At 40.6% G+C, this 27,196-nt stretch overlaps 1 protein-coding gene across 2 annotated transcripts in view; it reads left to right on the top strand.

The window, feature by feature from the left end:
- The window catches only part of ARHGEF12 (Rho guanine nucleotide exchange factor 12), a 165,268-nt gene extending 151,424 nt beyond the window's left edge, over positions 1 to 13,844 (top strand). For both annotated transcript variants that reach the window (XM_065945620.1, XM_065945619.1), the window contains 9 exons: positions 358 to 525; positions 1,990 to 2,077; positions 2,704 to 2,790; positions 2,910 to 2,989; positions 3,286 to 3,519; positions 5,693 to 6,190; positions 7,368 to 7,684; positions 8,813 to 8,882; positions 9,776 to 13,844. In XM_065945620.1, coding sequence (XP_065801692.1) covers positions 358 to 525; positions 1,990 to 2,077; positions 2,704 to 2,790; positions 2,910 to 2,989; positions 3,286 to 3,519; positions 5,693 to 6,190; positions 7,368 to 7,684; positions 8,813 to 8,882; positions 9,776 to 9,786 — 1,553 coding nt within the window. In that variant the 3' untranslated portion in view covers positions 9,787 to 13,844. The remainder of the gene's footprint in view (positions 1 to 357; positions 526 to 1,989; positions 2,078 to 2,703; positions 2,791 to 2,909; positions 2,990 to 3,285; positions 3,520 to 5,692; positions 6,191 to 7,367; positions 7,685 to 8,812; positions 8,883 to 9,775) is intronic.
- The last annotated feature ends 13,352 nt before the right edge of the window (positions 13,845 to 27,196 follow it).

Here is a 27,196-nt window from a genome sequence, read left to right as displayed (position 1 = left end):
AGAAAATCTGCTTATGTTATTTTTTTACATGTGAAATGTGTTAAATATTTCTTTAGGAATGAAGCAGAAAATTTTGTCATTGTTCATTCCTGTCCCCATCTTTGTATGCTAATCAGGCTAAGCTTCTTTTTAAACTTCTCTGTCTCAAACTATCTGTGGTGAAGAACCATTGTTTTTTTATTTGTTGTGATACTTTAAAGATGAATTATTAAAAATGAAATTAAAAAAACACAATAGCAATTTTTAAAATTTACTAGATTTACCAGAAATCAGTTTTCTATGTCAAATTGTTATAAAGTTTATAAAACACGTCTCAGTTTCTGTACTAATCACCCTTTCCTACATTTTTATTTTTAGATCTATATACATTGCTGCTGGAAGATATTCTTGTATTGTTACAAAAGCAGGATGATAGACTGGTGTTAAGGTGTCACAGTAAGATTCTGGCATCTACAGCTGACAGCAAACACACGTTTAGCCCTGTCATCAAGTTGAATACGGTGTTGGTTCGACAAGTGGCAACAGGCGAGTATGTCCGCTGAATGACACTTATCTCCAGGCTCATCATGAGCTTGCATAAGACACTCAGTGTTGTCTAAGCTGCACAGCCGGCATGGAGTTCTGCTCCTTTTATATTCTTACACAGATCAAGTGAAATGCATTTACTGCCTAGAATGTGAATTATGAGTTTATATCCCAAAATTATTTAGGATGCTTAGAGTCTCTGAATAATTTTTCACATTTAAAATTTTTCTGCATATTACTCTGATCTTTATTTCATGTTCAAATCAGTGAAGATAGTGAATTGGAGCTCATGCCATTGAAAAGGCTTTCATTGGTCTTGTTAGTTTCATTAAAAACTTCAAGAGTTTATTTGGACAAAAATTTATTTGAATTGGGCCGCATCTAATATAGCAGATATACTTATTTTTTTAGATTATTTTTATTTATTTTTTTGAGAAGATAAAATATTTATTCACTTATTTTAAATTATGAAAGTATGATAACACCTTTACCAGAGACTTGGAAAATACAGAACAAAGTTACATATGGTTCCACTATATATTGTGATTATTTTTTTAAGTAGGTAAGTTAAGAGTTTTAGTTGGAGTTTCAATACCAAACTCTCAAAAATTAATAGAATGAATAGACAGAAAAGTAGAAGGATATAGTAGACTGGAAAAGCACAATGACCCAATTCAACATAATTAAGATTTATATAATTTGCACACACCAACAGGTTAGAAATTCTGTTCAAGTTCCCATAGACTATAAACCAGGAGATACTGGAACATATCCAGGGACATATAACTGGGTATAAAATTTTATGGCCTAAAGGCATTGATCATACAGAGTCTGTTCTCTTATCATTGTGGAATTATGTTAGAAATCCGTATCAGAAGATATTTGAAAATAATGCTCATATTCTCAAGTGCACTGTGACAGTTACCAAAAGAGATATTGAACTTAGCCATTGACAGGGCTTTCCTCTTTTGATATGGTGGGGAAAAAAGCATAAACAGGAGAAGTGGGTGTGGTTTAGGTTTTTTAAAAATCAGTTTAAGTTAGAAAGTTACACATTAACAGTACTAATAATGAAGATCCCTTTTTAAAATTGTTAATTCCATGGTGGTAAGATACATTTATGACCTCTTTTCATCAACACCTACTGAATATTACCAGCTAGCCATTTAGCAAAAGAGCAGTGTGGAATAAATGGAAAAAGAATGTTTAGTTCAATAATTTAGATAATACACACTTTTTTGTTTTTAATAAATTACTGTAGAATTAGTGTTGCTCTTATAATCTTTGTTTTATTAAAGCATAATATATATATATAAATTCTTAAGTTGTATTTGATGAGTTTTTACCAAGTGAATGAGTGTCTACAGAGTGAACACGTGTTAACCTTTACTCAGATTAAGATACACATCTTTCACAGCCTCTGTGGGTCATATCAATAGAGTAAATTTGTCTTGTTTTTTTCAGATAACAAAGCTCTATTCGTCATTTCCATGTCTGATAATGGAGCGCAAATTTATGAACTGGTGGCACAGACAGTTTCTGAAAAGACTGTGTATGTACTGCACACAGCTGCCTGCTCTATTGTGTCTTACTATTCTGAATATAATATTCCACAAGCTTAACCTTGCTTTTGTAATGGGACTTTGAAAACCAAAAACTGTGGAAACAGATACTTCCTCTGTATTCTTCGAGAGGTGTTCTTTTAAGTACTTGTTCTTTTTTAGATAGCTGCTCTTACTGGGGCTTCCCAGGTGGCACTAGTGATAAAAAACCCACTTGCCAATGCAGGAGTTATGAGAGATAAAAGTTTGATCCCTGAGTCAGGAAGATCCCCTGGAGAAGGGCATGGCAGCCCACTCCAGTATTCTTGTCTCTTACTTGGAAAAGTATCTTTCCTAAGGAAAAAATTCTACAAGTGTCAAGTGAAGTTTTTTTAATGGGTTAGTATATCCATAATATTGTTAGGTTTTTCTTTAAGGTGTAGAGTTTTTATAATCTCTACTTAATAGTATGTCTCCAAAATAAAGAAACCCTCTGGCAGAAATAGGGATTTTTGTTTGTTGGTTTGGTTTGGTTTCTGGTATAGTTGGTTGTTTTTATTTCTGCTGTCTGAGTATATTTAAAGTGTGTTTCATTTTCCTTTCCCTTCCGTATTTTGTGCTCTTTTCAAATGTGCAGCTGGCAGGACCTAATATGTCGGATGGCCGCATCCGTGAAGGAGCAGTCCACAAAGCCGATCCCACTGCCACAGCCACCACCGTGCGAGTGAGTGTGCCTCTGCTTCTAAGTGGCATCAGAAAAAGGATGAATGATTCTTTACATTTTGTTGCAATGATCTTTAGGCACCTTGTGAAGCTAAAAGATTATTTTTTTTTCTTCTGTAGAGGAGACAACGATGAAGAAGAACCTCCAAAATTAAAAGTGGAACATCATGACATTTCAGTCACTGGTCTGCAGAGTCCAGGTAAACTGTTTTGCAAAGTTAACCTGGAAGAAAGTAGTCTGCATGTTAGTTAATAAAATGTGAAGAGACTCTTAACTGTTTTGGTTTATGCAGGTTCTGGCATCCACTGTTCCCTTTAACAGACTTTGCTCACGTGCCTTCTGCGTGCCATCATGATGCCACACCAAGTGCATACATTTTACTTTGTGGACAATCTCTGTAGCTTACGTGGTTATTTTTTTCCAAATATTGTTCTGGGTGCTTCACATTAAAAGTTTTGTTAAGATATATTCTACTTTCTCTGTTCCATCGAACAGACAGAGATTTGGGATTAGAGTCTCCTTTAATGTCATCAAAACCTCAGTCTCATTCACTGGGTACCTCTGGGAAGTCGGAGGTAGATGACCTCTTTGTGGCTGAGAGACAGTTTGCAAAGGAGCAGCATGCAGACGGGACACTGAAGGAAGTCGGAGTGAATTATCAAATCACAATCCCAGATCCACACTTGCCTGTCTCAGAAGAACGGTGGGCACTGGATGCACTAAGGAATTGTAAGTTCTATTCATGCATTAACACAGATACACTTATTAAGCACCAGAGTTCTATAATGTACTCTGCAACCATTTAGGAAGAGTCAGGAAAGTATAAACTATGAATTTTCCCTTCAAGAATTTTACAGTCTAATTTGGAAGATGACAGAAAACTTTCCCTATCTTCTTTAGTAGATAAGCTTTATAGGTATGTCAAAATTGATCTGGTTTGAGTGACCAGAGAAAGGGAGGCATTAGAAAACAAGAGAGCTGTGACTACTGCCTTGAAGATGGGTAAGACTCAAAATGGTATTTATTAATAGGAGGATAAATAGAAGTCATTCAGATAAGAAGAATGGTAGGACCAAAAACAAAAAGGCTAAACCTCTGAGGGTGTTCAGAGAGCAGTGAGTAGGGCAGCTGGCCTCTGTGGGAGACCACATAAGCTAAAGGAGTTGTGCGACAAGGTTAGAAAGCTGGAGGACACTTTGTGGAGCCCAGCTGTTGTGGACCCTGAAGACTAGATTGAAGGGTGGCACCCCACAGAGTTCTGAGGACTATTTCAAACTACAGATAATCTTATGTTTTTCTTGTGGATACTGTAGTATTATTCACCACAGCCCATTCTTCACACACACACACACACACACACACGCACACACACAGGTGCACGACTGGGTGGTCCTTGCCACTCTGTTAGCTACCCACCCCCCTCCCTTCCAACCTGGTTGAGAACCCCTGCTACAGACAGGAGTGCATCACATGTCTCAGGTGTACTGGAGGAAGGGAAAAGGCTGGCTGCAGAGAAAGAACCACTTGAAGTTTTTAAGCTGGAGTGTATGTATTAGTAATGAAAAACAATACTCTGGCTGAGAGCTGCGAAACGATTTGAATGTAAAGAGGATTGGCTTGGTCTGGGCTTGAGGCCAAATGGGTTTGGACTAGAATGGTGTTAGAAATAAAAATGAAGTGAGGAACCAACAAATACTTAAAACAATTGACTTCTTTGGATGTGAGGACAAAGGAAAGGGAATATTTAAAGATAATTTCAGTTATCTTGTCAAATAAAAATTAGAAGGACTGCCATTGCCCACTGATACACTTTCTTTTCTGTTTCTTTCCTTTGCAATAGATTGTGGGCTCAATTTTAAACATGTTGCGATGTAGGTAAAGAATGGCAAGCCATTTAAGAGGAAGGATGAGCAGGAGATTGGAATTTTAAGACTGAAACTTTGGAGGAGGTTAGGGAGAGGTGACTCTGAGTGTCAAAGCCATATGAATTCATAGCATCTCTCAGGGAGTGACTGCAGAGAGACAGAGGGTCAAAGACCCAAACCCATGTGGAGACTTTATTTAAAGGGAAGACAGAAATTAAGGCAGTTGAAAGTACGGAATTGGTCAAGTCATTTAAGACCTACTTTATTCTAGACTCATTGAGTTAACAGTGATAATGATTTCTGATGGTTTCACTAACATTGTTCCACTGACCCTCTCATTGAGTGGCCTCAGAGCATGCACTGGCCCATTTAAAATTAAATTGGTTCTGTTTTCAGCAACCTAAGGAAGCTGTGTTACTAGTGAGGTCATTTTTAAAAACTAATAAATATTTCCTTATCCTTTGAAATTATGCATGGTACCAAACATTGGAATTAAATTTACAGGCCAGCTTTGTTTTCTTCGTCACCATTTAAGGAGATTCTTTGGGTTATTATAGATGATAAAGTAAATGTTCTGTCTCTAATAAAATTAGAAAAAGTAATGCCTATGTAGATAGTGTCTGCTTCTGGAAAAAGCAGAACTTTCAGATTCTTTTGTTTAGATTGATACAGCTTTTCTACATCCTTTTAAGAAGTACCTTGGGGGCATTATTCCAGTTATATGGAAGAAAACGTGGAGGCAGGCATGGTATTGGTTATTTAACAGTTTTAAATAGGAGAATAATAGGAAAATCTCCATTGAGAATTCTTCAGGTTTTTTTTTTTTGTCTAGTTTAATGTTAAATTTTCTCTAGATGGTGTTTTATTTCATTTTTCAAACCAAACAAAAGATGATTGTATGAAGTTAATGTTTTTAACTGTATGCTAGTGAAAAAAAGTACTGGCTTTAAGAGAGAAATTATAATTCCTCTAATTTAATTCTGTCTGTCTGAGGTTATGTGAATGCATGTGTTCTCCCCACTTCCTAAATCTTCTAGTGGGTTTGTTGAAGCAGCTGCTGGTACACCAGCTGGGCTTGACTGAGAAGAGCACTCAGGAAGACTGGCCACATTTTCCAAGATGCAGGACAGCCTCTCTGGGGGTGCAGGCAGACAGTGGAACCCAGAACCCTGAAAATATTAAGGCCTGTCATCCTGTTGAAGCACAGATGCCCTTTAGAACTGGAACTGGTGACATTTCAACTTGTTACAGTCCACGGACTTCAACTGAATCTTCTGCTCCACGGGATTCAGTGGCACTGAATTCAGTGGCACGGGATTCAGCACTGGCATTCCAAGAGAGCCAGGCAAGTGACATTTTAGTAATGGACCACATGATTATGACCCCAGAGATGCCTCCCTCAGAGCCAGAAGGGGGTCTTGATGAGAGTGGAGAGCACTTTTTTGATGCCCGTGAAGCACATAGTGATGATAATCCATCAGAAGGTGATGGAGCAGTTAAAAAGGAAGAGAAGGATGTTAATTTGCGCATCTCAGGCAAGTTCCTTTCACATTTAAACTTTGATTTCGATCGTCGTTATTTGTCCTATGTGCTGAAATTGATGTTGCTTGGATATCCAAGCATTACCTCATGTGTGTGTCTGTGTATAGTGTCTGTTCTTTCATGCAGTAAATACTGTCTCTACTCTATGCTGGACCCTACCCTAGGTCCTGGGAGATGTAACAGTGAATAAAACACAGAAAAATCCACTCTTCTTATGAAGCTTCACCACCATTTGGGGAAAGAGTAACAGTAAATAAGTTACCAAATAAATAGATGTCAAATAGTAAGGATGATACAGAAAACTAAGTCAGACTGAGGGGCGCAGACAGTAATGAGGATGGATAGGGTGGTCGGGGAAGAAGGCCTCTCGTGAGGTAGCACTTGAGCAGAGACCCAGGGGAAGGGAAGGAAGACGCTGTGTGGGTGTCCATAGGTAGAGTGTTCCAGCAAGGGAGGTGAGCACACAGTCTGCGAGGCCAGAGCAGGCATTCTGTGGTTAAAGAGCACAGGCTGTGGGAGAAAATGGTGGGAAATGAGGCCAGCTGGGTATTTGAGGGCAAGTGGTCATAAGATCATATAGGGACTAGATAGTTCTCAGCTTTTAACTTGTAAAATGCTAGAAAACATGAGGTTATCCCGGAATTACTAGGAATGTTTGCTAAGTTTAGCTTTAACCTGAAGTAAGAAAATTCTGATGTCCTGGAAACGTAACTTGGAAATTTGGGACTTAATGGCTTTTCCTCCTCTTTAACAGCTTTTAAGCTATTTCAGATGTTAAAGAATCCTCTGGCAATGCAGGAGGCCCCAGTTTAAATTCCTGGGTCAGAAAGATCCGCTAGAAGAGGGAGAGGCTACCCACTCCAGTATTCTTGGGCTTCCCTGGTGGCTCAGCTGGTAAAGAATTTGCCTGCAATTTGGGCCACCTAGGTTTGATCCCTGGGTTTGGAAGAGTCCCTGAAGAAGGAAAAGGCTACCCACTCCAGTATTCTGACCTGGAGAATTCTATGGACTGTATAGTTCATGGGGTTGCAATGAGTCAGACACGACTGAGTGACTTTAACTTTCACTTTTCAACAGCTTTTAAAGGTGTCAGCACATCACCCCACATCTGTTTTTCAGTGTGTTGGAGGTGGTACTAACCTCTTCAACCTGTCCTGTCTCTGTCCGTAGGAACCTATCTGATTCTTGATGGCTATGACCCAGTGCAGGAGAGCTCCACAGACGACGAGGTTGCTTCCTCGTTCCCTCTTCAGCCCGGAGCAGGCATCCCCTCTCTGGACTCTGGACACCAGCAGCAGCCTTCTCCCCAGAATGCTCATTCTGACGGGGCTGTTTCACCATTCACCCCAGAATTCCTGGTCCAGCAGCGCTGGGGAGCTATGGAGGATTCCCGTTTTGAGATCCAGAGTCCCTCTGCTTGTGCCGATTCACACAGCCAGATCATGGAGTACATTCATAAAATAGAGGCTGACCTTGAACACTTAAAGGTACCTTGGACTTCATCCTTAGGAGTCGGATATAAGAAACATTTAACAGAGAGAAAGTGTAGAATGATCAACACGCTGATGTCAGTAACCTCGCTGAGGGTCTAGATTTGTATGTTTTCTCTGACCATTGTCTGTGAGTAGACCTGGATGAAAAACTAAGGTCAGCATTGTTTTATCTGGTTACACATCACAAGAACAGAAAAAGTTGTACACTATAAGCTGTGTGTGTGTATGGCTTTCAAAGTTTAAGGACCTAAATACATTTGGGATGATTGGCTCACCTCCATGAGAAAATGTGAGCAGTAAGCTGAGATAGGTGGGGTTTGTGTAATTAGGAATCTAGGCTGGGAAATGCCTTAACTTGCCATCACCTATTAATTATCTGTGAATTGTAGGGTGATGTTGATAGTTTCCCAGATGCTGTGACAGAGAGAAATTGTCTCCAGTGGCTCCAGTGGTAATCTAAAGACCTGCCTATGAGTAGGAGTTCTGTAAATGGGCAATTGAAGATGTCACTGTGTGACCCATCACTGCAGAACTGACCCATGTGGTCATTTCTGACAACAGGACTCTTAAGTTTGCCATCCGTAGGCTCAGGTACCAGAGCCCAGATGTTTTGTCATGACATTACTTAGTAGAGGTTTTGGGGTCAGAGTTCAAAGTGTTCCTAAAGTCTTCTAGCTAAAGATTGGTCTCCCTTAGTTTTTCTTTCATCTTCATGTGATAGGTTTTCCTTTCTTTGTAGCATTACATGTAGGGATGTCCTGTGGCTGGTAAGATTCTAAGAGGCCATGGAGGGCACATTGGCTCTGACTTAGTTCATGCCACATATGGGATCATTTTCAGGGTGACTCCAGGACAGGAGGGAATAATCACCTCTAGTGGTTGCCCTCTCCTCTACTTTCTTCTACATGGGAACATTTTAAGTTATTCACTCAAGGGAGAAACAGGTAAAAGGAAACGAAATTTACTTTTTTTTTTTTCCTATTAACAAAAATTTTAATGATGTTAATGTTAAATTTGACAGCTTATACCTATAATATACAAAAGCCTTCTTTCCTATTTTCAAAACAAGGTTTTTTTTTTTAATGATGTTTGAATGAAAAACCTGTGGGTTTTATTTTACAGAAGGTGGAAGAAAGTTACACCATTCTTTGCCAAAGGCTGGCTGGATCAGCCCTCACAGACAAGCACTCAGGTGTGTGAACGCTGTGGGTTTCTGACTCAAGAATCATCCTGCCTGAACAGTACATTGAATGAAATGATTTATTATTCTTTAAAGCGAAAACCTTGTGAGATTCTGTTTCATCTCTCTTCTTAAAAAAAAGATCCTTGTTTCCGAACATCATGTGTCAAGCAGAGGCCACTATCTGCTGACTCGGCTCTTCCTCTCAAAGAGGAGCTGCAGTTGTCAGTCCCCACGCCACCCGAGTTCTGTCTTTCTTCCCATTTGCAAAAGCAAAAGGCAGAGCTGCGTGGGCCAGGTAAACGAGGCTCCGTGCAGTGGAGGCAGGCCCTCCCTGGGTCCTGCTGTGCTTTCCTGTCTCCCAGGGACCACAGGTGGTTCCGTGTTCAGTGCCGCAGTCTCTACTCATTTGCCTTCATTCTTTTGAATGAGGCTATTCCTATCCAGAAACAAAGATGTTAACAAGGTGCACAGGTTTCAGATGTACTCTCTGTGTTAATTTTATTTTTATTTATTTTTTTATATTCATGTATGCATTTTTGGCTGCGCTGGGTCTTCATTGCTGTGAGGGCTTTTCTGTAGTTGTGGCAAGCAGAGGCTACTCTCTAGTTGCAATGTGCGGGCTTCTCATTGTGGTGCCTTCTCTAGTTGCAGAGCATGGCTGCTAAGGTGCGTGGGCTCCATAGATGCCGCTCGCGGGCCTAGAGCAGGCTCAGTAGCTGTGGTGCACAGGCTTGGTTGCTCCTCTGCGTGTGGGATCTTCCCAGATCAGGGATTGAACCCGAGTCTCCTGCATTGGCAGGCGAATTCTTTACCACTGAGCCACCAGGAGAGGCCCTCTCTGTTTTAATTTGAACTCATTATTTTTCCTTAATTTGACCTCTACACCTCTTTGTTCTTCCCAGATAAAAGTTAGAGCCACGTGTCCTGGAGGCGACTGCAGGTTGTTGGATTTGAGCACCAGCCTTGTCTCACCATGTCCTGGCTCCAGTGTGGACACCGAGAGAGTGTGTGACGTGTGACAGAGGACCTGCCTGCAAACAGCCTGGGGGAGCCATGCCCCCCGGGGCCCAGAGCAGGACTGGGTCTTCACAGCCTGGCAGCTGCACAAGCCTGTCCGCAGGGGGGACATCCTGCTCTCACCCTGCTCTCCTCACTCTCAGAAATCCGTTTTGATTCAGAACAAAAACCAAATGTATAGAGCTTTGGGTGTAGAATATGAAATTTTGCTTAGACTTAAGAAAAAGAGAAAATCAGATGTATTTATTTGACTTCATTCCGTATTTGAAAGCACATTTTAATTTTTATTTTGCCATGTTTTGTTTTAATTGAGTAGTGAGAGTTTTAGCCCTTTATATTTAGTACACCCAAGGATCGACTGCTCCTGAAGCAGAGTTCAGGATGGGGTAACAGGAGGTGGCTGGAGGGGTGAAGAGGGGGAGGGAGTGGGCAGGGGAGGGAGGAGCATGAGGTCTGCACCGAATGATGTCCCGTGCCCTCTGCTGTCCCGTAGGCTGCTCGTCTGAGTGTCCCCTCAAAAGCGTACTCAAAAGTCCTCTGCCGCGCCTCCTCCGAGCAGAGGACTTGAGCTTTGTGCTCCCAGGTGGGGGCTTCCTCCCACCCGAGGCCAGCGCCTCTTCTCTGAGGCTGGGATCCACTCCCAATGAACAGGAATCCTCAACGTACTAAAGAGCAGGCACTTGAAAATGGGTGTGTTTTCTTCTATCGTCTCCTTTTCTGTTGAGGGTTGGGATGTGGGAGGGAGAGGAGAGCAAATTTTATTTTCTTGACTATAAATTTGTTATCCTTGGTATTGTTTCATTTTTATAATTATACATTAAGACCTTGGCACTTGTGTAAAATAATCCCTGCCAACTGAGCAGGAAGCGAAAACAAACAGATGCTTCAGGTGGTGGCAGGGGTGGGGGCTGCTGAGGAAGGGTGGGACGGAGCGGGTGAGAGTGTGGGAAGGTTATGTAACTGAATCACTACTGAGTTGAACAATGGCTTTCATGAGCCACGGGTACTGCTGATTATAAGGCCAGTAAAATTTTAGTACCTGGAGGTTTGACTCTGATTTTTGCACTGATGGTGCCAAAGGGCTCTTGGAGTTTGAAAAGAGAGCCAAGGGTGGAGTGGAGAAGGATGCGGTGGAGAAGGCAGAGCTGCTCCAGCCAGCTCCAGAAGCACATCCTCTGACTTCACTGCTGGAGCTTTTTCCACACTGGTGCGTGACTGACCTTAAAAATTGCAGACCAGAACATACACTGGATACTGCAGGCAAGGCGTTGGGAACTGCCTGCTCTAGAATGAATAGTAGCCCTGGCAGCACCCTCCAGAGGATAAATGTTTCAGAACTGTAACTTGAGAACTCCCTTCAGTTCTGTTGGCTTTCTGTGGTTTTCTTTGTGCATCAGGTATATATTAATATGTTTTGAAGTATTTTTGCCAATCAAAAACTAAATCATTTGTCGAATATTAAAATTCTGTTAATACACAAAGAGTTGATCCACTGCTCATGTCTTTCAGTAGTACCCTCTGAACTCTGTGGGTAGTTAGGATGTAATTTTACTCTCCCCTGCCATCCCCCCACCATCTGCCCAAATATATATATATACATATATAATATATATATATAAATTTTCCCCCATCACAAGTGGTAAGGATTCCCAACTGCGTTTATAAACACCACTACAACTTAGCAAAGCTCATGTATGTCCAGATTCTTGTTTCTGTCTTTCCAAATGTGATCTGTGTTTTTAAATAGACCAACTTGGATTGTTGGACCTCACCTATAAATTAGAATTTTATTTTGATTTATAGCCCAAGTATAGATTAAATCAAAATGGGATTAAAAATTTTAGAAGCAGAAGCTAATATATAAGTAAAGCTTGGGACTTGAACTTTCTGTATCTCATAAGAGAAACAAGTAGAAACCAAATGGTTACATTGTGCTGCTGGAAATAATGTAGTCACTCCCAACTAAAAGGGTTACCTGTAGTTACTTGACACTAATACCATCAGTGGGCAGTTAATCAGAAGAAAGGTAAATACAAGTAGAACTTTCATCTTAACTTCAGATAGTACAGAGTCATTGGATAATTCCCTAGCACACATTTATTTAAGAAGATTTGTATGTTAGCAGAGTTTTAGTTTCTCTTCTGGTTCAGCCAACCCCTTGTCCTTAGCAACTATTTGCTTTTCTTTTCCCTGAAGTTTAACCTCTCCTTGGAACAAAAACAGGGCTAACTGGAAAAATATTTTGAACGTTGCTCTAATACCTCCAAATAAATTCATATCTAGATCTTCAAATGAAGCCCCCACATGAAATCTAATTCTGAAAAGATTCCATGATTTTTTGAGTTTTCTTTTTTATCTCACCAGCCTCATATCCTCATATCTTCCTCCTCCTCCTCATCCTGGTCTCCCATGCTCTCCCCCCCCCCCCCCCCGCTTTTGTCCATTATAATCACATCCATCCTCCTTTGATACTATACCTGCCTTTCAGAACAATGGAATTAGGTAATCTCTGTTTTGGGGTGAGACTGATGACCGTCAAAGCCGTTTTCTCGAAGTTGGAATCAACTTGCATGTAGAAAGACCCAAGGGCGGTGGACAGAGCTCCCTTCCCAGAGCAGGAGAGCTGGTTTTAGCTATTGTGGTGACCTGCCGTGACCCTGTGCTCCTTCCAGTGGCCCTAACAGCTCCCTTGCTATTAAGTGGCAGATGACATTTGAGGTGTCTCTTTCCTTTTCAGAGAACACGAGTTCAGCAAGGCAAATCAATAAACCCCAAAGTGCTATAATTTAAAATGATCACTGCCCTAGAAGCCATATATTTCGTGTACTTTAAAACCCAGCTATGAATAACTTGGACTGCCAGGACCTGAACTGTAACTATTTATTATAATATGCTACAAAAAAGGTGCTTTTTTGCTTTCTTTTCCCTGAAACAACTTTGATCGACTGTTAGAAATGATGAGTCCCTCTCAAAAATTTTTTTGTTAATTTGTCCTTGGAGAAGGGTGGGGAGCTAGTGTGATAGTAGAGGAGAAAAGTCCACTGTTTCCTTATTTTTGAAGCTAAAGAAAATAATTATGCCTCCTGTGAGTTGTCTTTTACTCACATACTTTTCTCTTTCTTTATGATATCATTAAATTCAGTGTATTATGTGGAGCTTCTGTTTTTCAAACTGGAAGCTATCTTCTTTGAAGGTGATATATGATATTATTTTGAGCTACAAGAGCTTTGGTCAGTCTTTCCTTTCCTATATGTCACAGGGGGCAAGGTTCAAAACTGTGTACAGAGGACCTTAAGATAGAAAATTAGCAGGACCTTCCAGTCATCTTTCTGCTGGCTAACTTTATTCCCTAGAATTACAATTCCTGTTTTGTAAATCATGTTTTTTTTCCCTCTGACTCCTCCACCACTTTTCAAAGTGATCTTTTCAAATTATTCTTCCCTCAAGAAAAGAGTCCCTTTGCCTTGTTCTTCTCCACTGGTACTGATGGTTTTGAAAATAAACTGGTAGGAAAAAAAAGTGTACCTCCTAGAAGGAAGCCCTGTCGGCCGTTTCCAGGTGCCAATGGCTAAGCAGATGTACTGCAAACATAACTGTAATTTGTGCACACTGTGGGTTATTCTTAATCAGCCTCTTCCTACTAGAACATTTTATTTTCCTTGTTCACCATACAATCATGTACTCTTTAACAGAAATTACTTTTAAAGAAATCTGGAACTATCTTAAAAAAACTTTATTAATAATCATGTATTTTTACTGATCACATTTTGAAATGCCTAAAAGACTTTATTGTTCTAATTATCCAGATGTACCTTTGTAAAATAGCTCTTTTATGAATTAGCTGATAAGGCTGTATGTTTCTGGAACAAAATATTGGTCATCTAAAAACTCTGTTTTCTGGGGTCTGGGAAAATAGAAAAATGAGAATTCAAATATTAAATATGCTTAAAGGAACCAAGTATGTGACTTTTTATTTACATTCCTGTTGATTTGTCTTATTCGAGTTATCTTAGAGAAGTTTTGGCACCAAGGAGGCCATAATTAATCTCACTGGCGGTGACTGTCAAACATCTTCCTGCTGGTCAGAGCATCTTTACTAGTGAGACCAGCCATTTGATCTCCGTAACATGTAAACTTCCATGGGGACACTCACAGCTGGAATTGTCCCAGAATCTGGGACAGCGTTGTTTGTTTGTTTTTAAACAGTTTTATTGGGATATAATTCACTTACTGTACAATTTACTCATTTGAAATGTACAATGATTTGGGGCCTGTTACATTATTATTTTTTAATGGTGGTGAAATATATATAACATAAAAACTTTAAATGTACATTAGAAGGGTAAATGGAGCAGCTTTTATGGCTTACTTAAAGGTAACTTTGGTTTAATCCTACCCTACATGAAGTAAGACATCTTTATTACCATTCTTATCCCTGCTGTTGGACTTCCTAAACTACCAACCATTTCTATGTTTTTATGGATCCCATTTCAACTCTTCCATTTCAAAACCTTAAGTTTTAGACTTTGGGGTATGTTGGTTTTGACATAGAGGTGTAATTTGATTTATTCTTGAGATATTTTAGTTTCCAGTCATTTAGCATGTGTTTGATAGATCTAATAAGCATAATAATGAAAAAAATGCTTCAGTGGAGTTCGTGGTGGCCTAGTGGTTAGGATTCTGGCTTTCGCTGCAGTGGCCTGGGTTCTGGTTCAGTACCTGATTGGGAAGCTGATTGTGCAAGTTGTGTGATGCCGCCAAAAAATAAATAAAAATGCTTAGTGTTTTGTAGATCCTTTACTTAAACCTTAAAAAAAAAATTAAGTCAGATGTACTTTGCAGAAATTAACCTGTCTGTACTCTTGGCTCTGTTTATAAACATAACTGACAGAAGAAATGAATACCCATACCTTCTTACAGCAATGGAGAAGGTCAAACTCTTGTCTTTGCCTGTGAGCATTTACTTCCACTTTTTGGCTGGTTCACCAAAGTTTTAAGGCCAACTTGAAGGATAAGAGGATCTGTCCTCTTAAAAAATTTACTTTTCAATTAAAACTATATCTTCCTACTTCGACGAAAGTCATGAAACATTGCAGATAATTAGCTAGATGTAGGTGTTTTCCTTTTTTTTTTTTTTTTTCTGTAATGTCAAGTATAATTCTTGAGGCTAATTAAAAACACTTCCTTGATTTTAGCTGTCAGGGAATATGATGGTTTTGCCACCTATTATTACTAGTGAGACATCATCATTCCCTGGGCATCAGCCAAGGTCTTGGTTTGAAATTTTTTAAGGTAGGTAGAGCTCTTTCTATTCCAGTGTTCCCCCCTCATTTGATTAGGGTGCTATTGGAACTATAAGGCTTCCTTTACAGAATTTTAGAGGATCCCTTTTTTTGTATATGTGACCACAAGGATGGGGCTTCCTGAATACTCAATAACAATAATTAGGGTAGATATTGGTGATCTTTTCTTCTCTCTGTATATTTTAAAATTTATTTTAATTGAAGGATATTTACAGTATTATGATGGTTTTTACCATACATCAACATTAATCAGCCATAGGCATACATGTGTCCCCTCCATACTGAACCCCCCTCACACCTCCCTCCCCACCCCATCCCTCCAGGTTGTAAGAGCACCAGCTTTGGGTGCCCTGCATCATACATCAAACTCCCACTTGGTGATCTTTTTAAAAAGTTTGGAGAAATGTCAATACAGAGAAATTTTTCTACTATCTTATTATTTTAAATATTGAAGGCAGCAGGATATAATGTGGCAGTTCGCCATCTTTTTGATCTCAGAACCACTTCCTATGCTTAAAAATTATTGAGGACCTTATGGGGGATCTTAGGTTCATGTAGATTATTATAGTTATCAATATTTACTTTATTAGAAATTAAAATGAGAAAATGTATAAGAAGTGAGAAAAGCAGTAACAATTCATTTTAAAATAATGATAAACCCATCACATGTTTTTATGAAAAATTCCTATATTTTCCACAATGAAACTGTAAGAGCATTTAATCTTTAAGATCGAAGGTAACTGAATCCTAGTATCTATGTCTCTGGGCAGTCTAGTGTAATACGTTGTTTTCGTTGAAGTAGATGAGGAAAATCAAGACTCACCCAGACATATATTTATAAAAGGGAAAAAGAATAGCTTTTTCAGATAATTGTAGATATTCTTTTTTGATAATACACTAAAATTTGATAAGTAATGATTTTTTTTAAAACAGCTGCAGTGTGGAGTCTGAAGTGCTATCAATGAAATTGTTATACTTTGTTATGCTCAAATCCATCAATCCACATAATACTTTAAATGTGTAAAGAATGGAATGGTTTCCCATGCATGATTTTGTAAAACCCTGTATTGATCATTTGGAAAATATTGATTTACCACATTATTCAGTTCTTCAAATGTTAACACATTTCTTTCTGTATGTCAAAGAATCACATTTGTTAATAACAACAACCAGTCTCATCAGGAAATTCTCAATTTCCAAAGTTTTTAATTTTTGCTTGAAAGCTCACATTTTATCACTGGCAACAAATACAGCTGTTTTCCTCCCAATATCGGGCTAACTTTTTCACTTTTGAGAAAATATCTGCCAAATACACAAATTTAAATAGCCAACCTGTCATTCTTTCAAGTTCAAATAATCGTCCTAATACTTCTCCTCCGACAGAGTCATGGTGCTTTTGTATGTGACTGCTGCTGCTGCTGCTAAGCTGCTTCAGTCATGTCCAACTCTGTGCGACCCCATAGACGGCAGCCCACCAGGCTCCCTATGCCTGCGATTCTCCAGGCAAGAACACTGGAGTGGATTGCCATTTCCTTCTCCGATACATGAAAGTGAAAAATGAAAGTGAAGTTGCTCAGTGGTTTCCTACTCTTAGTGACCCCATGGACTGCAGCCTACCAGGCTCCTCCGTCCATGGGATTTTCCAGGCAGGAGTACTGGAGTGGGGTGCCAGTGCCTTCTCCATTGTATGTGACAGAGGTGCTTTATGCGTTTTTTTCATTTTGTCACAAGAGTTTTCACAAGATGTGTACTCAAGGATTGTGGTTTCATAAAGTTAAAATTGTTAACTGCTTCATCAAGGGCTTTCCAAAGATAAAATGGCGGTGTTACTACTGTACATGAGTGGCAGTGAAGAATGCAGTGATTCTTAGTAAAATTTGGTATCGCTGCCTGGATTTACCAGCAGATTTACGCTCCATTGTTTTTGCACCATCGCTGCAAGTTTAATATAGTGAAAAGGCAAATGGTGTCTTAGTAGTTTCATGAAAACAGTTTTGATTCCCTAGACCCTGTGGAAGGGTCTTGGAAAGCCCTGGGCTTGCAGACCATGCGTGCAGAATTGTTGATGGAGTGAAAAGGGCCTGGACTTAGATGATCTGGGTTCAATGCCAGCTCTTCTCCTTACTTGCTGTGCAGTCTTAAGTAGGTTACTCTTTCAGTCTCCACTTCCTCATCTGTAAGTTGGGGTGTTTAATACTTATCCCGGGCTTCTCTTATTGCTCAAACGGTGAAGAATCTTCCTGCTTTGCAGGAGACCCAGGTAGGATCCCTGGATCAGGAAGATCCCCTGGAGAAGGGAATGGCTGCCCACTCCAGTATTCTTGCCTGGAGAATTCCATTGACAGAGCAGCCTGGCGAGCTACAGTCCGTGGGATCGCAAAGAGCCGGACACAACTGAGCGACTAACATGCAACACTTATCCTAAGAGAGTTGTAGAGGAATTGGTAAATGAGAAATTATCAAATATGTGATTGATATCTCTCCAATTTATTTTTTTCATTGTAGGACTTAGTACTTACAGCAGGAAAGGTGAAAAATGATAAATTTAGAAGATGTAAATATTTTACCAATGTAGCCATATTTCGTGTTTTATAATGGTTTTGTGTGACTAAACCCTAGGTTCTTAAGGTTTGTGGTGTGTGTGTTTGTTTCTGAAGAATTGGTTACTGACCTCTATAATAATATACTTGTTTAATTATTTTTCTAAATGTAAAGAAAGAAAAAAAAATCTGCAGTTTTAGAGAAACCTATTTATTGGAAGCCTGTATATTATGCTGTTTTGTTGCTCCTGTTATAGGGGGTGGATTGTGGTGGTAGATGTTCCACAAACTTCAGTAATCATATGGGATTAGTGGTTTTCATCTTGTCTCCTATATGCAATTCGCTAGGATTGGGGTTAGGGTTACTACTTGGGTTTATCTTCTGGTTAAAGCTAGATCTTGGTGGTTTTGAAACATGTTTATTCTCTTAAAAATGTATTAGCTGCTCTCATTCTTTTTAACTAATGAGAGACTGAGTTGTATTGTGGTTATTGAATGAGAGTCTGTGTTTTTCAGAAAACACACTGATGACCATGTCTAAAAACCATGGATGATTTTCATGTGAAAATCATGATAGTACTTTGAGATGAACTTTTCTGGAGAACCCAGATCCTGAAGCCCAGACATCATGGCCTCGAGTCCACAGTGTGGCAAGGTTTCTGAGATTTCTCTCTACCTTTCATCCTATCCATAAGGAAAGGGCCATACATAGGGCCAGGAAGCAGGACTACAGCAAACTGGAGTTCTCTCTACTCCCTGCTCTGTTAGCTGGTTGTCTAAGCTAGAATAAGTCCTTACCTTATCTGGGCCTCTGTTTTCTCAGCTTACGCTGAGCAAGTCTGTGAAATGGATTACACCGAAGCATAGAGACAGCTTACCTCTTGCTTACTAGCCATTCGCAGGGAAGCTCTATCCTTTCTCCACTGCATATGTTGCTGCAAGTCAGAGTATAATTTCAGTATCATTCACTGAAGTCTGTCCCTGGACGTTTCTTTTTCTTCTGTTCTTTGGAGTGTTTATCTTGTTATTTTGATAACTTCCTCTAGTTCAGTATTACCTATAGTCTGATGAAGTGTTATCATCATTTTTATTTTGTCCAGATCTCACTGCCAGTTTATGATAAATTTGGGGCTTTTCTCTGAAAGAAGATCTGACTCCCAGTTCAGAGGAGACTTTCTGAGTAGGCTGAGGGGAGACTGATAGATCTTATCTCCATCTCAGCTCGTGTCCTGAGCCTTGACTTATTCTGGGAGGCTCATAAAACTTACAGAATTTTTAAAAGTTGAATGCCCAAAACATGAGCTAGCTGGATTGATAATTCAGCAAGCAAATGTACTATCAGAAAAACTGGTCCAGCCAGCAAGGATGAGTCCCAGAGAATTTGGAAGCTTTCATGCAATCAAATATTTATAAACTAACAACTCCAGGACAAAACTGTTCCTATGCCATGCCACCTACTCAAAGTAAAAGACTCAAATATTCTTGGCTGGTTTTTTTTCCCTTTTAGAAATTGTGCACTTTGGGATACATTCTAATCTACTTGGCAGTCAGTGACATTTAGCTGCAATACATAGAGAGCCTGATGTTTGCTTGTGGGGGCCGGGGGAGGGGGTCAAGTATCTACATTCTAGGAGGAGTGTGTTGAAGACTCTGAATCTTCAAACATGAGTTGTGATTGATTAACTGGTAGTCCCAACTTTCTTCTTCCTCTTTAGGGAAGATCTGAGCAGGAATCTTTCTACTCTGAGCCAGCATAGCTTGGCAGCAGCAACTAAAGAGTTGATTGATTGGTGAACTTAGTCCCAGCTTTGTTTGAGAAAACAAAGACTTGGAGGAGAAGAGTGTTTGAAATGGCTTGAGGAAAAAAAAAATAAAACCTAGGCCTTAGGGGAGGGAGGCTTGGGATTAAGCTTATTTACAGTATTTGTTATGAAGGCCTGTGACTTTTTTGTGCTTTCAAAATATATATATTTTTTAACATTTATATGGCTGCATTGGGTCCTAGTTGTGGCACACAGGATATTCGCTACATCGTATGGGTCCTCCACTGTGAACATACTCTAGTTGTGGCATGTGGGCTCCAGAGCACATGGGTTCAGTTGCTCCACAGCATGTGGGATACTAGTTCCCCCACCAGGGATGGAGCCCACGTCCCCTGCATTGCAAGATGGATTCTTTTATCCCTGCACCACCAAGGAAGTCCGTCAGAATGTCTTTTTGATTTAGCCCTTGTTCTTCTCCCATTGTAGCCAGATCATTTTGCCATGTGTATGAGGGTCTAAAACTGTGAGAACTACCTTCTCATGCTCTCCCATCTGCCACACGCAGCTACCCATCTGGTTTTCCAGCAACACTACCCTCATCACAGCACTTAACCTGCCCAAGAGACTACAATGGCTTTACCATTACTGCTGTACAGAGGTTAAACTCTGCTTAGTGTCTGAGATGCTCATGATTTATCCAGCTAACCTTATTCCCCTCTGCTGCCCACAATAAACCTACTTCTCCAGGAAGGTTTGGCCTCCTCCCTGTCTTCCTCATCTGGCATCCAGGTCCTGCCTTTGCTTCATCTTCTGAAATGCACCTGGTCCTCCTCTCGGTCTGTCTGTATCTTCTGCTCCCCCTTTTCATTTCCTAAAACTGCTAGTTACTATCCCCTTCCCCCGACTCTTCCTGAGGTTGTGGTTTTTCCCTTGTATCCACCTGCCCCCCTCCCCCATTTCCAGTTAGAAGATGTGTATTTTCAAGGGCCAGAGGTACAAACGTAAGGGCTCCACCATGAGTGTGAAAGGAGTGAGTGAAAGTCACTCAGTTGTGTCCAATTCTTTGCAACCCCATGGACTACAGTCCATGGAATGCTCCAGGTCAGAGTACTGGAGTGGGTAGCCTTTCCCTTCTCCAGGGTATCTTCCCAGCCCAGGGATCAAACCCAGGTCTCCCGCATTGCAGGCGGATTCTTTACCAGCTGAGCCACAAGGGAAACCCGTGAAAGGAGTAAGTACAGTTTATTAGTACAAACTATGGGATCAGGTGAGCTTCCCAGGTAGCACTAGTGATAAAGAATCCACCTGCCAATGCAGGAGATGCAAGAGACACAAGTTTGATCCCTGGTTTGGGAAGATCCTCTGGACAGCGGAGCCTGGTGGGCTGCAGTTCACAGAGCCACAGAGGGGGGGAACGCAGTTGAGCAATTAAGCACACGCATGTGCACACAGGATCAGGTGCTGCACGCTTTATGTATGTTACCCCGAATCTTCACAGGCACCCCAAGAGCTAGGTGGGTCTCTCCTGTTTTAGTAGATAGATGAGACACCTGAAGCTAGTGATGATTGTGATGTTCCCAGAGGAACAGCCAGAATTCAAGGCAAGATCTGTCTTCCACCAAACCTTGTCTTTATCACCCCCCTGTAGAAATAACTTTTGTCCTTGAAAGTATTTACAATAAAACACTGAAAAGACAAATATATGAATATCATCTATCCTTTTATCCTTCTCCCTTACTAAATTGAGGTTACTTAAATTGGACTAAGGAGTAGAATTTTGCATGTGATTTAAGGTGTTTGATCTTGGCAGTGGTTTGGACATAGTTGAACATAAAGATGAATTCAGCAACTGAATTACACTGAGTAATAGAAAAGGGAGAGTTAGGAGTCAGAGAGACTAGAGGAAGGCTACTGCAATATTCAACAGAGACTTCAAATTGGTTAACTGACAGAATGGGGAGAAAGTGGTAAAGTTAAGGTAGAATTTACAGATGTTGGTATGTAAATTAATAAGCAACATACAGGAGAGGGAGGAGCTTTTTTTTTTTTAAAGACAGTTTTGAAAACGTATGGTTACCAAAGGGGAAAGGGAGAGGGATAAATTAGGAGGTTGGGATTAACATATACGCACTACTATATATAAAATAGGTAACCAACAATGGTAAAGAATCTGCCTGCCAATGCAGAAGACACAGCAGACATGGGTTCGATCCCTGGGTCAGGAAGATCCCCTGGAGCAGGAAATGGCAACCCACTCCAGTATTCTTGCCTGGAAAATCCCATGGACAGAGGAGCCTGGTGGGCGACAGTCCTTGGGGTCACAAAGAATCAGACACTTCTGAGCAACTGAGCATGCAACCAACAAGGACCTACTGTATAATAAAGGAAAATCTACTCGATACTTTGTAATAACCTAAAAAGGCAAAGAATCTAACTGAATCTTTGTGCTACACACCTGAAACTAACACAATATTGTAAATCAACTACGCCTCAATTTTGAAAAAAAGAAAAAAGGGACTTCTCTGGTTATCCACTGGGTTAGGACTCCACGATTCCACTGCAGGGGGTGTGGTTTCAATCCCTAGTCACAGAACTAAGATCCAGCATGCCGTGTAGTGTAGCCGAAAATAAAATTTAAAAACACACATTGAAAAAAGATTGTTTTGGGACTTCCCTGGTGGTCCAGTGGCTGATTCTCTGCTCCCAGTGCAGGGGGCCCAAGTTCGATCCCTGATCTGGGAACATGCAACTAAGACCTGGCATAGCCAAATAAACAAATAAAAGTAAATAGTTTTTTCAAAAGACTGTTTCATGGGCGTACAAGATTGGTATTGCCATTAACAGAAGTCAGGGCTCATGGAGGAGAGGTTGACTTTATGGGGATAATTTGTTTAACTTGGCTGCATTCAGTTTTAGGCAGGAATATATCAACTTGGGGATGTCCACCCAGAAGCTGCAGATACAGTCCCAGAGCTGAATTGAGTTATCCGTGTGAGTTGTCCCAGCTGGATTAAAGGCAGGAGCCTTGCATTCATAAATTCTCAGAGTTGAAAGTACTGAGTCTGTCAACTGAGGAATGTATAAACAAAATGCTGTATCCATACGATGGAATCTTCTTTAGCCACAAGAAGAAATGAAGTACTGATACATGCCACAACAGGACAGACTTGAAAACACTATGCTAAGTGAAGATATCTGTTACAAAGGACCGTATATTGTAGGATTCATTTATAAGAAATGTCTAGAATAGGGAAGTCCATAGAGATCAAAAGTAGATTACTGGTTGCCAGAGGCTGAGGGGTAGGTATAATACTAAGTGTATGAAGTGATTAAAATATTCTAGATTTCTTTGTGGTGATGAAAATGTTCTGGGAGTAAATAGTGGTGATAGTTACACACCCTGCAAATATACGAAAAATCATTGAATTGTACACTTTGATTTTTATTTTGTTAAGTTTTCTTGGAGTAGAGTTGTTTTACAATGTTGAGTTGGCTTCTGCCGTGCAGCGACGTGAATCGGCTGTGTGTGTACCCCTCCTTGTCGGACCCGCTTCCCGTCCGGGTCCCGCAGAGCCCCACGTGGGCTCCCTGTGCTGCCCGGGAGGCTCTCGTCAGTTTTCTCCGAGATGCAGAACAGCGTGTGTGTGTCCGCCCCGATCTCCCAGTTCATCCCACCCCTCTTCCTCCTCCTTGCTGTCCTTAGGTTTGTTCTCTACGTCTGTCTGTCTCTACTTCTGCTTTGCAAATGGGTTCCCCTGCACCATTTTTCTAGAGTCCACATACATGTGTTAGTATATGACATTTGCTTCTCTCTTTCTGATTTATTTCACTCTGTATTACAGTCTCTAGGTCCATCCATGTCTCTGCAAACGGCACAGTTTTATTCCTTTTTAATGGCTGAGTAATATTCCACTCTATATATGTACTACATCTTCTTTATCCATTCCTCTGTTGATGGACATTTAGATTGCTTCCATGTCCTGGCTATGAACTGTACACTTTTAAAGGGTGAATTTTATGGCATGTGAATTACATCTTTTGAAAAATGGAAGGAAAAAAGTATCCTGGAGATTATGTACTCTGTCTCCACACTGAGTGATTCAGTGTCCTCGTCCATCCTCTACTTACACTGGAGACGCTTAACCATCTCCTGTCATGGGAAACTTTCTCACAAAGTCACTCAGTCCATGTTTTTGGACTTCTAACTGCTGTATGTGACACAGTGACTAAGGAACACAGACTCTGGACATTGGACAGTCCTAGTTCTGCCACTTACTAACTTGCATGATGCTGGGTAAGTTAGTTAACTTCACTAAGGCTCAATGTCATCATCTGCAAGATGAGGAAAATAACAGTGCCTGCCCCGCAGGGTTACACGGAAGCAATGTCACAACGCAGGGAAAGTGTAGGACACCTGCGCAGAGTCAGCGCTCGCTAACTGGTAACACTTAGCTTTTCGTTGTTTCTCACCTGCCCTTCATCACAGCACTGAACACCCACAAGAGCTCAATGACTGCACTCACAGATTTGGTGATCCCATAGCCCCAAAAGTCTGGAGCACTAGACGTCATGACACTGTGGGAATAAGCTGTGAAAATGGGTTATTGGTGGTTTTGTCTTTTAAGACTCTTGCTAGGCTCTTCTAATGCCTTTACTGTCAGTGAGTCAGTTTGCCAGGAGTTGTGTTTCTCCCTCATGAAGCTCATGCACAATGTGGTCAGAAATCTCGGGTTTGGGGATCTAAACAGCCTCTTGGTGACCCAACAAGGTGCCGGGGGAGCTTGCATTTAATTTTCCCCCCAAGAGCCAATAACACTGAGGAGCTGACAGCACTGCTCTTTAACGTAAAGCAGCCAACCCAAACCTTCCCAATATCCCTATGCTCTTTGGCAATTAAAAGACATACACAGAAAGACAGCTGGCTAAGCACGTGAAAGCAACAAGGAATTGTTTCCTGGATTCTGGTCCTAACCTCAACCTTCTTATCTTTGTTTTGGCGAAGGTTAGACAAATGCTCTGAAATGATGGGGCACCAAAAGTCGAGACAGGAGACAAGTTATGCTGGTTCCATCCTCTAGAAGATTTGGTAACCTTTTACAAGCGGTTTATTATATTACGTGTCTAGTGCGGTCCTGGTGTTAGCTGAAGCTGTCTGGGTAATCTCCTGTATTGCTTCATAAAATACTGTAATAAACCCAATAGTAGCTGCTGCAATAGCTTTGCACCAAGGGAGCATGCCTTCCCGCCTCTGATTCTCTCTGCTTCCTACTCTCCATCCCCTTTCTCATTCCCCCCACCAGGAAGCTGGAATAGCCAATCGTCAGTGTTACTTTCAGACAAATGACAGAACTCAAATCACCCCACGTGATTTTTTTTTAAGATTTCTTTAAAAAAAATTTATTGGAGTATAGTTGATTTAAATTGTGTTAATTTTTGTTGTATAGCGCAGCAAAATCAGTTATATATATATATATACATATATCCACTCTTTTTAAGATTCTTTTCTCATACAGGTCATTGCAGGGTATTACGAAGAGTTCTCCGAGCTATACAGTAGGTCCTTATTAGTTTCTATTGTACACAGAGCAGTACCCCTGCCTGTTTTTTTTTTAACTGGTTGGTTTGTTTCCAGATGTCAGGAGTGTGAAGCACTGTCCCAATCAATGTTTTAACCTTCTTGTTGATATGTATTCAGCTCTGTTGAATATCCTCTATTAAACTGAACTCCATGGATGGGAGAGTAAATTTGAATCTTTCTCTGTTCTCTGGAGACAGCATAATATTTCCTATTATCTGAGGTTATTGTTTTGCTGGGATATTAATGAGCAGTCCCCCTGCTGGAGTTATCACTGCTTCTTCCTGCCTTCAGCCCCCAAACAAACAGTTTTGAATTAACATGGAAGCCAAGCTTAATTTCTTGACTCATCTCCTCTGATTTTAAATCTTTATCCGTTTCATGCCGTTGTGGATGATTTGACGCTCCCATCTGTCCATTTCCTCTGACCCTGGTACTGATGATGTGATTAAGCCCTCTCCTCTGTTGCTTTTCATTTACTTCTCAATTATTTCTGATCATGTGTGCTGTATTTTCTTTATTTGGATCCAAGGTATAATTAGGAAAGAGAGCTGAACGGAAGATGCCTGTTTTTTTCTTTCTCTCACTGTGGCAATGGGTGAAAAACACTGTCCAGCACGTCCGGTCCAATGCCAACTGCTGTGTCTTTAGTAGCACTCGAGGGATGTGTGCAAGTCCAGATGTGTGATGGCTGCTTGTTTACCTTACTCGGTGCTTAACGAGATGTTCAGATACTGTTCCTTTGAAGCACTGCATCTATTTTTATTATCTAACATTTATTAAATGTCAACCATATGGTCTGTTAAACACAAAGAAGAGCATAGTTTTCTCTGGATGAGGAGTCTAGAGTGCATGTGAGTTTAGTTTTAGCCCTAACGGCCAAAATATTAAAAAAAAAATTAGTGGGCAATGTATGTCATCCTAGGGGAGGTTTTCCAAGTATTTCCCATTAAATTAATAAGCATTAGCCCCTGCCCCCCTGGGGATGACATATAGAAATCAAGGCATGAAATAAGGAAGAAAAATAAAATACACTGGGAACTTGCTTTAAAAGTAAAATCAGTTTAAAAGAAATACTTGACTTTTGGTCTTATTTCAAGTGATGGGTTGCTTTTTCCAGCTATTTTGGTTTCACCTGTGTTTTTCATTCCACAAAGAATGTTTTGATCTTTTCATCTGGCCCAAGGCAAAATTGGTGGCTTGGCGCCATTAACAAGGAAAAAGCCTGGAACTTGAAGAAGCAGGAGGTTGGATTGTAGCTCTCTTTTTTTTTTTTTTTTTTTTTTTTTTTAATATTATTTTATTAGTTGGAGGCCAATCACTTTACAACATTTCAGTGGGTTTTGTCATACATTGACATGAATCAGCCATATAGTTACATGTATTCCCCATCCCGATCCCCCCTCCCACCTCCCTCCCCACCCGACTCCTCAGGGTCCTCCCAGTGCACCAGGCCCGAGCACCTGACTCATGTATCCCACCTGGGCTGGTGGTCCGTTTCACCATAGATAATATACATGCTGTTCTTTCAAAACATCCCACCCTCACGTTCTCCCCCAGAGTTCAAAAGTCTGTTCTGTATTTCTGTGTCTCTTTTTCTGTTTTGCATATAGGGTTATCGCCACCATCTATCTCTTAACCAAGAAGTGGCTCAGCTTTGTCCGTTACACTCTGTATACCCCAGGTCCAGGTGTATTACACGATGAGGGCAGTATGGAGTTAAAATAAAACCAGAGTATGAAGGAAATTTTTCTGGTTTAAAATCAGCAAATACAACTTGGGGGCTCATGATTTACTACCAAGCAGGTTCCTTTCCTATCTTTGAAATGAAGCTAAGGTCATCACAGGGCTGAGAGGAGGAACCCATGTCACAGTGGCGATGGAAACAACTTGTAAACAGTAAAGGGCTGCACAAACGTTAGTTGTTATGAAGAGTGATGGTGAGGGGGCCTAGGTACATACATGATGACAGAATTGAAAAGTATTTAACCTCAGAACTCTGTCTATTTGTATATGTTTCTGTGCAAGAAATGTATCCAAACACATTTACTCTTGCACTTAGATTTATTTTGCTTTTAATGAGGAAGGTGCCAGGGTAGCAGGGTTGAGCGAAGGACCGAAATGA

Source organism: Muntiacus reevesi, chromosome 9 (assembly GCF_963930625.1).
Source record: "Muntiacus reevesi chromosome 9, mMunRee1.1, whole genome shotgun sequence".
Lineage (NCBI taxonomy): Eukaryota > Metazoa > Chordata > Mammalia > Artiodactyla > Cervidae > Muntiacus > Muntiacus reevesi.
Note: the sequence above shows the minus strand (reverse complement) of the source record. Positions and strands in the feature narration are given on the sequence as shown.